General features: G+C 43.9%; 1 protein-coding gene across 1 annotated transcript in view; it reads left to right on the plus strand.

Moving 5' to 3' along the window:
* The window catches only part of inpp5a (inositol polyphosphate-5-phosphatase A), a 268437-nt gene that overhangs the window by 221913 nt on the left and 30700 nt on the right, over window positions 1–15824 (plus strand). Inside the window, exons 10-12 of the mRNA XM_080740502.1 lie at window positions 22–117; window positions 753–827; window positions 15676–15749. Of these exons, the coding sequence (XP_080596628.1) occupies window positions 22–117; window positions 753–827; window positions 15676–15749 (245 nt within the window). The remainder of the gene's footprint in view (window positions 1–21; window positions 118–752; window positions 828–15675; window positions 15750–15824) is intronic.

The raw sequence follows: 15824 nt of genomic DNA on the forward strand, positions 1-15824 counted from the left end.
CTCTCTCTCTCCCTCCTACAGAGGCTGTGTTCCACCACCACCATGCAGACCGTCAGAGCCAGCGAAACCAATGAAGTTGACAAGCTAATATTCAGAGAAAGCGACAATGACAGAGAGGTATTCAATTATCTATCTCTTATCTTTTATGAAACAAACAGTACAGGAGGAAATTGTTCACGTGGAAAACACTCCGTCAAACATCAACGGGTACGTCGGTGTTGAAGTCAAAATTATAAATCACGCAATAAGAAAATTCAATTTTCCCTAAGTTCCATTTACTAACTGAGCTAAATTGATTTCTCCAGACATTGCAGACTATTTTCCTCAGGAAAAATGAATTCACTTGGCAATATGTTATCATTCAATCATTCAGCGTAAATGGCCTTATATCAAGATGTGTAATTAGTGGTTCACCTTTCAAATGCTTTGTAAAATAAATGCCAAGCGGTGCCACATAATACCCATCTTGATATTATGAAAGAAAGCTAAATGAACGAGTTGCCCTTGAGTGCAGTCCATTTTGTTGAAATACATATTCTCGGGAAAAGCACTCTGCCATATTAAATCAGCCGAGGCTTACAGGTGGTTCCAGTGTGAATAGGCTTGAAGCCACAATGAGACACGTGTAGAATTAACAGCGCTCGCAGTCACCGCGGTGCAGTACAGTTCATTAGCGCTCTAATTACAAAGTGCAGTTCACATTAGTATATCTATTAATCAGAGCACGGTTTCCCCTCTCCCCACTGTTTTAGGTTGTTCTTCAACTTGAAAAGAAGCTTTTTAATTATGTCAACCAGGACGTTTTCCGGGAAAACAATGGGACCTCGGTAAGTCACCCCACTGTTTCATAACCCATAACGCATTTATCCAATTCACATCATATCTCCCCCGGTTTCCTTTTATTTATTACTTTGTTTAATATCTTTTATCGACTCAGTCGACTTTCTCTCGGAGCTCCCATTGAGCGCCGCTCACAACGGCCGGCATTCACCACAATTTCAGTTCGGCTCACCACAACGCAAGTGAATGACACGGAACTAATGAAGTGAATGAATGCTATTTGGTTGCAGTTTCATTTGAGGGTTTTTTCATAGCATGCCCGGGGTGTTTCTGTAAAGATAGAATAATTATTGTACAGACACAAGAGTTGGGAATTGCACAATGCGTTGCAAGCTTGTAGATCAGCTATGTTTGGTGTGCGACACGATGCGTAACCGAGTATAATTCGAGCTTTACAGCAGTTGTTCTTAACCAGTGGTCCAGGGACCACCAGTAGTCCTTGAGGGGTTCCAGGTGGTCCCCAGCTAAATGATGGAAAGTTGGTAACCAAATGGACCCTTATAGATCTTTGACTCTTGAGAGCGTAAAATGAAACCGAATATTTGGTTTCATTTTACGCTCTCAAGAGTTAAATTATTGTTTAATGTCTGCATTACTTAATTTACAAGAAGTCTACACACAATTATAGAATGTGGAAGAATTGTTATTTTGATCAGCGTTTTGCGTATCTCTCCTATGTCAATGGTTCTCAAACCTTTTTGGCTGTTGTATGAAACCACGCTTTTAGTCTCAGTTAGAGAATGTGGAAGAATTGTACCCCCTTACACTGATTTCTGAAGCTGAGTACCCCTTCCCCTGACTACAGCAGTTTGCTTAGAAAAATCTACCTCAAAAGTCCAGTTCCCATACCAATATGTTAAAAATAAAACGGCATAACGGCAAATAAACATTGCTTTCTATTCAACAACAGTTGTAATTTGGTCTAACAATTTACATCTGAGCAGGTTCACACAAAGTCTGTTAATATTTTATCATTGACCATAACACTAAAATACATATTCCCATTTTCTAGTTCTCACGTACCCCCTGCAGTACCCCTGTGTACCCCTAGGGGTACACGTACCCCCGTTTGAGAAACAAAATATTCATAGTCGGCTGAATCTCATCACATGGCTGAAAATGCCAAATAAATAATGGACCATCATATCGTCACTGTCGGGCAGAAACCTCGCATCTCCCAAGTTTCAAACGTGTTCGTTTTTTCGTAAAGTAAAGCCCTGCATCACCACACAGGACTGTCGCAGAGAACTAGCGAAAATAGCAGATCTACAAACACACAACGCCTCGCACCGTGAGGTGTTGTGTGCTTGAAGATCTACTATTTTCACTAGTTTAAATCATTTTTTAAATGATAAATACAAAACAAACGTTTTTTTTTTTGGACATACAAGGTGTCCACCCGACAACGAGGATATGAAAAAAGGTTGAAAAGCACTGCTTGTCCTAACACACACTCTTGTTGTCCCAGCGGAGGAGGTCAAATGTCTCTGGAACGCCTCTTAAATGAGACGTGAGTGTGGATGAGGTTAGTGTTAAGTGCCTGCGCTGGAATACACACCTGATGCACACTGCCACCTTTTATACGGCTGTATATTACTGTAAGTGGCCCAAAGATAAGAGCTTGTTAAATGAAGGACACGTGTGTGTGTGTGTGTGTGCGCGCGCACGCATGCACGCACGCACACACGCGCGCACGCACGCACGCACGCAGGCACACACACACAAAATCATATGCATATACAGGATTAAGTGTATGATTATTGATCTAGGAAAGAGAGAACGTTTAACTTCGGAAATGGACAATAATTGTCTGGAACGACTGGAAAAGATGGGGTCAAAAACATGATATGGAAATTTGTAAGTAATTAATTAATGTGTAGCTTTGCTGCCATGAGATCTAGCTTCATTATCATATTAGGATGTAACACAAATAAACAATTTTCCCATTACACAAATGCAAAGAGTTGTGGCATAATAACACTGCAAGAGATGGTACATTCAAATTAGCTAATGGAGAATGTTGAGTGAAATGACTCCTCATGTCATGAAATATCCATGGATAAAGATACAGTTTGATTAGAAAAGCTACGTAGGAAAAAACTGTGAGTGTAGGTCAGTGGATCTCAAAGTTATTCATGTATAGGACCCCCAAATCAATATTTATTATTTAACCCCCTAACCCCCATCAGAAGATATTTTGCGCCAGACACTTGGGGTCCCTGGCACACAATACACCATTTTCTTTTTGTTTGTTATCAAATCTAATAAATGTAAATCTTGGGAAACTCAGGGTTTGGCACCTGGAACTAAAATAAAAACTGTGGAAACTCGGGATATGGCAGGAAATGAGTTAATAGAACATACAGGTACACGTATTACAGTGGTTAAACAGATTTTGAGGTCATATTAACTCATTTTTCTGGGGAACCCCCACTTTGAGAACCACTGCTGTGGGGGCGAAAAGTGGGACTGAGTTACTAGGGCCCAAGGTGGAGGGGCCTTAATTATTGTATACTTTAGCTATTGAAAAATAGCAGATATACAAGCTCATATTTTTGAAAAGTCATGAAAATGTGTGCAAATCTTTGAATATATGTATTTTTTAAGCAAACTTTTGTAACTTCTGGGGGGGTCCCTGGAACTAAATATTTTGAGTTGGTGGTCCATGACCAAATACATATCATTTTGGGGGTCCTTCACATGAAAAAGTTTGAGCACCACTGATATAGGAACATAGGTTTTAAAAAAAAAACCTTTGATGGATTTGAAACATTCAAAGACTTGCACAAGATTTTTCAATAGTTAACCCTTTAAGTGCCTATCCCGAACATGTTCGGGATATTCGGGATCAAAAACAATTTTTTATTTGCTATTTTACTTACCCAGAGCTGCTTGGAGCAACGTGGGTGGTCCCGGCTCGCCCAGCGTAGGGTTGTTCGATTAATCGATTTTTAATCGTAACCCGTTTTTTTTCCTTTGGACGATTTAAAAAAATGGAAATCGTAAAATCGATTTTCACTTTAATTAGGGAAATTCTTACTCATTGGAGCCTTGCACGCGCAAAAAGTACACAGCCCCGTCCTCCTAAAGCAGGACGACAAGGTCCGACACCAAATTAATACTACTTTCTATCTGATGTGTAATTTCTTTGATGCGCGTTTAGCGCACGTCAGACTGAGCAGAGTTCACCACCGCTCACTCGCGATGGTTCAAGCAGCAAACAGAACAAAACGCTGCTGAGCTGGTAAACTTACTTACTTGTTGTAGTTTGAAAGAAGCTTATTAATTCTGTGTTACCCACCTACTGACTGTAGTCTACTCCTAGTCCTACTGTCCCTGTCACTGTGTTAATTTTGCGTCGGGAAGCGAAGCGCTTCGCCTCCGTTTACAATCAGTCAACATCTCCGTGCATGAGTGGTGCAGGGCAGGGGCGTAGCCAGGAATTACATTTTGGTAGGCGAAATGCCTACCAAAATGCCTCACCAGCCTCCAAGAGCTGGCTTGTTTTGGCTGTTTTGTCACTCACTATTGATAATGAAACACTAAGGACGCTAAGTTGTATGTGATTGTTGCACAACTAAAGTTATTATTATTAATACCCTTATTGTTTTATTGCATTTTGCTATTTGGCTATATAAAAAAAATCAAAAAATGAAACAATAATGAAAAAAAAAAATCATTTCCTTGCATTTTTTAAATGAAAACAAAATAGTTGAAACAATGTATTATTCTTTTAACAAAAAATCGAAATCGAAATCGAAAATCGGGATTTCAGAGAAAATAATCGAGATTTTATTTTTTGGCCATATCGAACAACCCTAGCCCAGCGCTCACCAACGAGAGACGCTAGATGCTCCGACGATTTATTCCATTGAAAATGGTTTAAAATAAAGTTTAGACCCCCCCCCCAATGTTCACCGAATGTTCATTGTAGGCGGAGCGACGTATTCCAGGGTGCCTATCCCGAACATGTCCGGGATATTTAATAAAATGAATTATTTTATCGGAGGCCTCAACGAAGCCCCGGTCTAGACGTCCATCCTTGGCCGGGACTTAGACTCGGCCATCCACGGGCCGTATTCGCGCCGCCCACTCCAATAATAAATCACATCTTTAGACAGGATTTTCTCCGGATTGTGTCCCCAGACCCAAAGAGAAAGTTTTTTGCGGCTGAAATAGCTTTAGATCGGGCTTCTAAATGGGTTAGCATTTTGGCTACGTGTCAGCTAGCTTCCTCCTCTCGACACCCATAGCATTGACTGGAGTGAAAACACAAGCCAGTTGGGAGAGGTTCGACGAAAGCTATAAAGAAGGTCTATGGAGAAATTTCTGGCACTCTAGCACCCCTTGTGGCCGGATGGCACTGTATGAGTTAAAGCACAAAATAACGCGTAACAATGCGTTCCCAGTCTAAACGGGTTAAACCCCCTCCCCCTATGAAGAACATTCATGGGGGGCCCCGCAGTGAATCCTTGTACCCAGGGCCACAGGATTTGGTGCGACACCCCTGGCTGCTGTAGAAAGGTTCCAGCGGCACCTCTTCCATCTACCTATCTTTTTTTCTCCTCCTCCCTCCCTCCCTCTGTCTCCCCTCCTCCCTCCTCCCCTCACCCAGCCAGGCAAGATGGATGACATAATGGGGGCATCAGAGATAATCTGATGGTCATGGTCTAGTTAACCCATTCGGGCCGAGAGTTATTGAATGCTTTTTTAACCAGTGAAAAATAGCAGATATACAAGCTCACAGCGCGGCACCGAGTGCCGCGCTGCGAGCTTGTAGATCTGCTATTTTTGAAAAAGTCGCGAAAATGTGTGCAAATCTTTGACTATATGTATTTTCTAAGCGAACGTTTGTAACTCAAATTTTGCTTCTGGGTGCTCCCTGGAACTAAATATTTTGAGATGGGGGTCCATGGACAAATTCATATCATTTTGGGGGTCCTACACATGAAAACCACTGACATAGGAGTCTCTCAAGAACAGACTAACTGAGCTCCAGTTAAGTGAAAAGGACCTTTTCTTTGACGATGGCTGGCCAGATTGCTGACATAGAATTTTTTTTCATTATTATTATTTTTCAAAAATCCTTAGAAGGATTCAAAAAAGACACTTATAGAATTGGGTCAAAATTCTAATTTTCATGATTTTTCAAAAATGGCAGATCTACAAGCTCGCAGCGCGCTGTGAGCTTGTATATCTGCTATTTTTTCAATAGTTAAAGCACAAAATAATGATACACAATAATGTGTGCCCCGTTCTGAACGGGTTAAACACACCGTGTTATGATCCTTATAAAACAAACTACCTTTCCAAAAGGATAAATGTCCCCCCTCCCCCCCCCCCCCCTCCACTGGGCCACTGAGGGGAAGAAGAGAGAGAGAGAGAGAGAGAGAGAGAGAGAGAGGGAAAGAAATCCATTGCATCCTTCATCAACTACTAGACTTGTACCGGCTTGACAGAAATTTAATTCGAGGCAGCTCTTGAAAATAATTATTGTATTTTGAGAGGAGTAATCATTGGCTGGGACATGATTGAATGTGTCCATGCCTATTGACTTTTGCTATGATTAATAGGTTTGTTTAGTCGATATTCCCATCGAAATTGTATAATTAATTATCCCCCGCGCTGTCACGCCGGGACGATGGAGAGCCCTGATGAGTATTTGGGAAGATTAAATTTTCCGGGGTGCTCCATGGTGTCGCGGGGGGCACCGGGAGGGGGAGGGGGGTGCGGCTTGTGGGCTTTTGCCGCTCCTGTGTAGAAGATGGGGAGGGAGGGCGCAAAGAGTGGGAGGGGCATGGAGTGGGGCGCGTGTCTGGACACGCGTGTTTTGCACGCACACGTGTGTGTGTCTGTGTATGTGTTGTGTATCAGTGTCAGGGGAATCTACTGTTCTTCCTCTGCTCCACTTGTGCTCACATATTGTCACTGTCGGGCAGAAACCTCGTATCTCCAAGTTTCAAATGTGTACATTTTTCGCAAAGCAAAGCCCTGCTTCATCGTACAAGGCCGTCACACAAAAGTAGAGAAAACAGCAGATCTACAAGCTCACAACGCCTCGCACCTTGTAGATAGGCTGTTTTCACTAGTTTAAATCATTTTTAAAGTGATAAATGCAAAACGAACGGTTTTGGACGTACAAGGCTTCCACCCGACAACAACGATGTGTGTTGGTGCACACACACACACACACACACACACACGCACACGCACACGCACACATGCACGCACACACACACACACACACACACACACACACACACACACACACACACACACACACACACACACACACACACACACACACGCACACATGCACGCACACACACACCCCTCTAGGCTCATCGCTTCCTGTGTGCCATTGATTTTGTTTCAGTATCTCTTTATTGTGACTTTATCAGCGCGGTGCCGGCAGATGGGAGAGCGGCCCTGGCGGGTGGGTGGGTGTGTTTGGGGGGTGGAGGGGGGGTGGGGTGGGTCCTGCTGCGAGTGATGAACCTCGCTGTCTGGCCTCGCTCCTCCTTGTCATGCTCGCGGCGTCGCCCGCGGCATTACTCACAGCCACAGGACTTTTTAAAGATGAGGAGGAGATAGATAGATAAATAAATAAATAGCACTAGCGCCGCTCCGGCTCCAAACTTCCTTCATATTTTACCTGTCAGGGCTCTTAAGTGGTAATACAGCGGCCATGCTAAATAAAATCTGACCTTACAGGATATATAAACCGGGAGCCGAGCCGAACGGAGGTCCCGGGCTGTCTCTTAGTTTCGACTGCTGCTGCTATTCCGATGGCTTACTGGTCTTTTATAGGTATTGATCACCCTCTTGTAATAGTATGTGTGATGTAGTCTAATTCCCTTTGACGTGGATGGTTTTCATTTGCCTCCTTTAACACATGCACCCTGTTAGCCATGGGTTTGAGTTTGATTCAAAGTAGGTAAAGGTAAATTCAAACCTTAAAAAAAAAATAAAAAAATGAAAGGCCCTATAGCCGCGTAGGACAGATTTAGTCTGTATCTCTATCTGTCTCTATCTCTGTATGTACTGTATCTCTGTCCCCACTAAAGCACACCAACTCCAGCTGGGCTCATGCTGCTGTGTGCATACAGGGAACCACCCGCCCAAGCGTTGTATGGGCAACGTTGGCACACAAAGCTCACGTCTGCAGCACACATCATTGGTGACGTGTTAGAATTATTGAAGATGTATGAACTGGTTGGAAAAACGTGTTCCTTCCACAGGCTACGTCCTTCCGGGGGAATACTCCCCCCTGGCAGGTGATAAGAATCGGCTTGCTCAATCCTCGTGCATTGAAGGAAGCGTGAGCTCAGTTTCGGGGCTCTCCTCAGGTTGACAGAGGGAGAGCAGCGCCCAGGATTACAGCTTAGGCAATTGGCACCGGGTGAAAAATGGATTACAAAATCGTGGGATGGAAATAATATAAAATAAAATTAAATGAAAAATGATTGAAGATAACTGCATATCACTGTTACCCAGTGTAAAGGGACAGAGGAAAGTCATTTCTCCCGCTATTAACATTCTAAGATTTGGGTTATTAAATAATGTAGGGGCGTTAAAGCCAGTTAACCAGATAACTGCTAATCAATTCATCTGTCTGAAAGCCTTTTCAATTGCACAGGGAAGCCACGCTGTTATTAGACTGCATCGTGGTCCTTTTCATTAGATTCTTCCTCTATATTTGCATATGGTTAACAAGTGACCCTGTGGCGTTAGTATAATAATGTAATATGTCAGTATAATAATGTAATATGTGATGCATGTATCGTAACAGAGACTAATATGAGATTGTGTGTTGTGTTTGGCTTGGCCTTCTCGCCCAACCCACCCACACCCCCGGGCCGACAGTGACAGTTTATCGCTTTTCCACACAAAAATAATGAAGATCTCGTAAAAAGAAGGAAAAAATATGGCCGCCGCAATGAAAGCCAAGTGCAAGGTGTAAAAATCAAATTAAATGACCTTTCACCCCGGCATTTATTGATGGCTTTTAATGGCAGCAGGTGTTGTCACGGGGATATTTGACAAGGTGTAAATCATGGCACAATTACTGGGCAGTGGACAAGCTTGCAGCAATGTGAGGTGGGGTGGGGGTGGGGGTGGGGGGCAGTTCAGAGAGTCCAAAGATCTGGTCGCCCCCCAATCCACCATCAACACACACACACTTCCTGCATCTTCACCAGGGGCGTCACAAGGGGGGGAAAAGTGGGACTGAGTTACTAGGGCCCAAGTGGTGGAGGGGCCTTCATTATTTTATACTTAAGCTATCGAAAAATAGCAGATATACAAGCTCACAGCGCGGCACCGAGTGCCGCGCTGCAAGCTTGTAGATCTGCTATTTTTGAAAAGTCGTGAAAATGTGTGCAAATCTTTGAATATGCATATCTTTTTAAGCGAACATTTGTACGTCAAATTTTGCTTCTGGGGGTCCCTGGAACTAAATACTTTGACATGGGGGTCCGTGGCCAAATACATATCATTTTGGGGGTCCTTCACATGAAAAGGTTTGAGCACCACTGACATAGAAACCTTAGAAGGATTTTGAAATATTCAAAGGCTTTTCACGATTCTTCAAAAATAGCAGATCTACAAGCTCGCAGCGTGGCACTCGGTGCCACGCTGTGAGCTTGTATATCTGCTATTTTGCAATAGTTAAAGCACAAAATAACGCGTAATAATGCGTTCCCAGTCTAAATGGGTTAAACCCCCTCCCCCTATGAAGAACATTCATGGGGGCCCCCGCAGTGAATCCTTGTACCCAGGGCCCAGAATTTGGTGCGACACCCCTGCCTGCATCTTCACTGTCCAGGCTGATTTAGGGCTATGCTGTTCATCGGAGCAGAGTCAAGATTTGGAACTCCTGAAAGGGTGTTTTTTTTTCTTCTCCTCCTCGGACACTTCTTCATCTCACTCTCCCCCCCCTCCCCCCCTCACACTCTTGTCTGTGATATTTCCTGAGCTGTACCAGCGCCTATACCACTCCCAAGGTCATTTCTTGGCAGACAAACTACTCCTGGCTTTATAACGCTGTGAGGCCTTGAACCAATATAAGTCGGGCTGTGTGTGTGTGTGTGCGCGCGCACACGCGCGTGTGTGTGTGTGTGTTTTCCCCCCTTTCCTTCTCGCTGACCTACCAGACCAGCAAATCATTATGCTTAATTGACCCAGGATGAAATGTAGTGTGAAATTTCTGCCCGCAGGGTTTTCCAGTCACATAAATGAATTACTCAACATTCATTTAAGACGCACACATAAACACACACACACACACACCTCATGGTTCACCGTCGCTCCCCAACAGTTCAAGTGGCTCATCTGCCGGCACTCGAAAGCTGTCACTACACTTGGTGATACGAGGTGTTTTTTTAGCCCCGTGCAAACAAACATGTCTGTTGAACACGCACACGCGTTGCCACACATGCATGGTAAACACGCGCGATTACATCATGGAAAAAGCTTCAATGCGTCAATATTATCCATGCTATATCGCTCAACGTTTCAGCAGACTAAATAAGCATGGCTAAATTCTAACAAAAATTCATTCATTAACATTAAATTCAATGAGAAAATCTGTTAATGCTGCATCGTTTAGGCGTTTTTGATGCGGGTGTTGCATGAGATGATTTTGCCCGCTCAGAAATGCACGTGTGGGATCAGAAACACGATATTTTAGAAGGTCATTGTAAAGTTTTCATAATAATAGTAATGTTCAATAAAAATCCTCTATCATCAAGTTCCAACGTCAGGAGCATTTTCTGGAAACCCTACATAGTTTGCCACAACAAGAATACAATATGCATTAACCCATTTAGGCCTATACTAGGATTATTGACTGCTTTAACTGTTGAAAAACAGCAGATATACAAGCTCACAGCGCGGCACCGAGTGCCGCACTGCGAGCTTGTAGATCTGCTATTTTTGAAAAATCGTGAAAATTAGAATTTTGACCCGATTCTATAAGTGTCTTTTGAATGCTTCTAAGATTTTTGGAAAAAACCTATGTTTCTATGTTAGCATTCTGGCCAGCCATCGTCAAAGAAAAGGTCCTTTTCACTTAACTGGAGCTCAGTTAGTCTGTTCTTAAGAGACTACTATGTCAGTGGTGCTCAAACCTTTTCATGTGAAGGACCCCCAAAATGATATTTATTTGGCCACGGACCCCCATTTCAAAATATCTAGTTCCAGGGACCACCCAGAAGCAAAATTTGAGTTACAAACGTTCGCTTTGAAAATACACATATTCAAAGATTTGCACACATTTTCACAACTTTTTCAAAAATAGCAGCGGTGCCGCGCTGTGAGCTTGTATATCTGCTATTTTTCACTGGTTAAAGCATTTAATAATTGTAGGCCTAAATGGGTTAAAGATGGGGTTCCGTGATTTTTTACTCCCTAAAACATGAGGTATTATGATTATACTTGGAGGAATGGATCTTCTTTTTTTTTGGTAAATTATTATTTTTATTTTTACGTAGCCACACCCACCTGTTCATTAAGTATACCTGGTTGTCAGGTTGACCCAGCTAAAGTTAGCCACACCCACAGTGTTGTTGAATGGTAAAAAGGGGAGGGGATAGATTTTATGATGCCATTAAAGCGGTGTATTTCAATTGGGCTTTTTGACCCTGAGCCTCTGAGGCTTCCAGCTTTCAGGAAGAAAACAAAAATACACAGGGAAGACATACTGTAATTGCATATTATAACCACACCTGGGGGTCTATTAGACTAAATAAGTAAGATGTGTATAGACACATACAAAACAGAAAAAGTACAAAACTATGGCACCAACTCTATTTCTGTAGTTCGTCCTCAGTCTGTCATTCGATCTTTCCAATTCTCTCTCTCTCACGCGCACACACACACAGACACACAGACACACACACACACACACACACACACACACACACACACACACACACACACACACACACACACACACACACACACACAGTCACACACACACACACACACACACACACACACACACACACACACACACACACACACACACACACACACACACACAGAACACTCATACATACTCACTCACACACGTCCAGACATTATGGGATGTTGTATGTGTGAGATGGGTTGTACAGTGGAGCGTGGGGGTGCATCCCTTCTCTCCATTCCTCATCCACAGTGTGTGAGCCTCTCCGGTGACCCCCGGCTGTGTGAGTTTGATAGATGCGGCACATCTGCCCTCCTGAACCACCGAGGCTCTGTCTGGGAGCCCCCTCCCCTCCGCCTGGGAAGTAATGGCCACTGTTCTACACCACTGGCACATGGTCGCGTGTGCACACGACGCACGTGCACACCAAACGAACGAGCGCACGCACGCACACTTACGCTAACCTCGCGTAGCCAGGCTTACTCATCTGCGAAGAGAAAAGCCTGGTCCAGGGTTCCCACGGTCATGAAATTCCTGGAAATATTTTGAAATTAGAAAAATATTTTTCCGGTACTGGAAAAGTTTTGGAATAGATCAAGGGTCCTGGAAGGTCCTGGAAAAAATAGCTATGTATTGTCAAATATTAGAGGCAGAAATTGTGAAAATAGCAGATCTACATGCTCACAACGCCTCCGTTGTGAGCATGTAGATCGGCTATTTTCACAATAAAACCGTGTTATACTAAATTCCTCAACTCTCTTCAAATATGATTATTTCGGGGGTCACGGCCTGAAAAGTTTGAGGACCACTGTCTTTGGGCATTGCGCATAGGAGTAAGCGACTCGTTTTTTAGCTGAATTATTGTTATATAGTCCTGGAAATCGGGTTAAATATTCTAGAAAAGTTTTGGAAATTAATTGGTAAAGATGTGTGGGAACCCTGCTGGTCACAACATAAGGCACAGAGTGCCTATAGAGAGGTGGGACTTCCGCTGTGTGAGTTTCCCCGGAAGTTGTCTTTTTTTCACATTGTGGTGTTCCTGCAACTGTATTCCCTGCAGGGAAAAACAAAAAGTCTGTTCTACTTCTCACGCTCCTTCGGTTGAGCTCGCAATAAGCAATATCCAAACAAAACGTGGATTCTGACAAAGTTACACCTATTTAGAGCGAGTTAAGAGCTACAATTTATTTGTGTTTGTTTTGCTGGGGGGTGTAAAACAGACTTGCACCGCGAGCATATGCATACACGCAAACACACTTTGGCTTCCCATTATTCGACTTTATATCATGTACGTACTGTATATACAGTTGTGATCAAAAGTTTACATACGCTTGTAAAGAACAAGTATGTACTGTAACCACTCATCCATCTGGCTTTTCTTCTTCTTTAAAAAAAGAATCCACATTTGTTTGTGTGACGATATTGTGACGATGAGAACCGGTCAAACAATGATTAGACTATTTTGACATCTTTAACTCTCGCTCCATTTGCTCGTTCATTTGGTTTGACTTCCACATGAGCCTTCTAATAATAACCCATCAAATGTCATTAATCATCGTGTGCGAGGCACAGGGGGAGAGAGAGACGGAGAGAGAGAGAGGGAGGGAGGGAGAAAGTTTCAAGAGAGCTGAGTGTGCCAAAAAACAAAGGCTGTTCTTTTCATCCATGTACACTGACCGGCACATTTAGACGACTGACCACCTTTGCATGCATGCATCTGCCTGTGTGTGTGTGTGTGTGTGTGTGTGTGTGTGTGTGTGTGTGTGTGTGTGTGTGTGTGTGTGTGTGTGTGTGTGTGTGTGTGTGTGTGTGTGTGTGTGTGTGCGCGTGTGCGTGTGTGTGCTAATATGTCCCTTTAGCCCAGTCCTACTGGGGTTCCGTCTCTCCATACTGACAGGGGATCTACAATCTCTTCATCAATCATGTCTCCTCACCCAGCTGTACTCACTCACTAGTGTGTACACACGCACGCGCGCACACACACACACACACACACACACACACAGACACACAAAACACACACACACACACACACACACACACACACACACACACACACACACACACACACACACACACACACACACACAGACACACAGATCCCCCATTTTCCCCCCTTTCCCAAAACCCATAAATCATTAGTGAAAAGTGCAATTAGCAGCTTCTTGTACACATTAATTATCTGGGAGATGAACAGGTAGCAGGACCACCTGCATGACTGCCTCCCTGAGCGACTGACAGCCACGTTCCCCCCCGGCAACCCCAGAGGACCAGAAACGCCGTCCTCCCGGCGCCGCCTTCCTTCCGCCTTCCCACGTAGGAAGATGTTAAGAGCCGAGGACCAGGACACGTTCGTTTAGTGGCAAATTGAGCCTCGCGTTAGAACACACTTCAAAACACGAGGCAACGATTATTAAGCCTGATGAAGAGACCTTAACGTCGAGCCGTGCAGAGCGTGATGGGAGCTCGTAGAGCCGGGCCTGACATTAATGACGTTACATTGGTGTATTACACGAAGCACTACGTTGACGGGTACATAATGAAACATCAGTGGAAACGACAGCGCATACATGGATAACACTCGGCGGGACACTACAGAGGCGTGGACCGAAGGGAGGGGGGTCTGTACAATGATTCATCCGTGGTGGACAACTACTGTAATCTATCCATGTTTCTGACATCTTTATGTTTGCAAGCAACGAAGGAAGAGTGCGGATATCTGTTCTGCATATAAGTATGAGAGAGGACCATTGTGTGGAGATAAATGCGCACTTACGTACATGATATAAAGTCGAATAATAGGAAGCCAAAGGGTGATTGCGTGTATGCAATATGCACGCTCGCGTGTGCATCTATAGCCATGTTTCCATAAGCTTATTCGAAAATAGACAAAGCGAATTTAGCCTATTTCCATTTGCGGGTGTCATTCGAATTAGTGACGTGAGTTGATCGGGCTGATTTTTTCAGACCGAACCGAGACGTGAGCACTGCACGTCTGACTGCTGTGACTCGATCGCTGCACAGTGTACACTCATCCTGCAAGTTTCAGCGTCCTCTGGAAGGTGGCCGATCTGCAAGCTCACAACGTGGCGCGGAGACATGGATGCGAGCTGCTGTGAGCTTGTAGATCGGCAACTTTTGGCACGCAACACTGTGTGATGAGAAAGGGTTAGCCACGGATGGCTTGACTCCGGGAGGTGAAAACGGGAGGAATTCCGTGTCACTCCGTGTGTAACAAACAACCGGTTTGTTTTGTGGGCTAAGGCTATACAATGGACGTTAAGCAGCAGGGTAAAGTGTTAAGTTGGAGGACGATATGGACCCAGAACGTCATAATGTATTCGCATTTATTGTCTGACCCGTTTCCATTCACAAATGCGCATTTGGTTTATTCGATAAAGCCTCAAAATCCACCTCCTCCAAGCGGATAAAAGTTTTTGTGGATAATGAAAGTCTATTTGAATTTTGAAGTGTTTCCATAAAAAGATTTACACGAATAAGCCTTAATGCGCATTAAGAGGCTTTATGGAAACGCCACTTATTTGACCGTGCATGTGCATTTCTATGTACAGTTACAGTATGTACTGTAGGGCAGGAACCCTCCTTGATTGTTGTTTCCTTTCTCTCTACTACACTGTACCAACAGTATCAATTAAGGCACAAACACCTGGGCGGGGGGAAATAAATAACAACATCAAATATGCTAGGTTCTGTCTACTTACGTAGCACTCTGGACGTACATGTAGCCTCCAGCCTTAGCCAGCACTGCAGCAGTGACTCACATACAGTAAATCCTTCCTTCCTGTCTTTAATAACCATTTTAATCATACAAACTGTTTATTTATACTCTCTCTCTCTCTCTCTCTCTCTCTCTCTCTCTCTCTCTCTCTCTCTCTCTCTCTCTCTCTCTCTCCCTCCCTCCCTAGCTTTTAGAGTATGACAAAGAGCTGTCGGTGTTCAAGGATCGGCTGCATGAGCTGGAGATCTCATTCCCGCCCAGGTATGGAACTGTCTCACAACGTGCACACACACACACACACACACACACACACACACACACACACACACACACACA

Source organism: Nannobrachium achirus, assembly GCF_963921795.1.
Source record: "Nannobrachium achirus genome assembly, chromosome: 13".
Lineage (NCBI taxonomy): Eukaryota > Metazoa > Chordata > Actinopteri > Myctophiformes > Myctophidae > Nannobrachium > Nannobrachium achirus.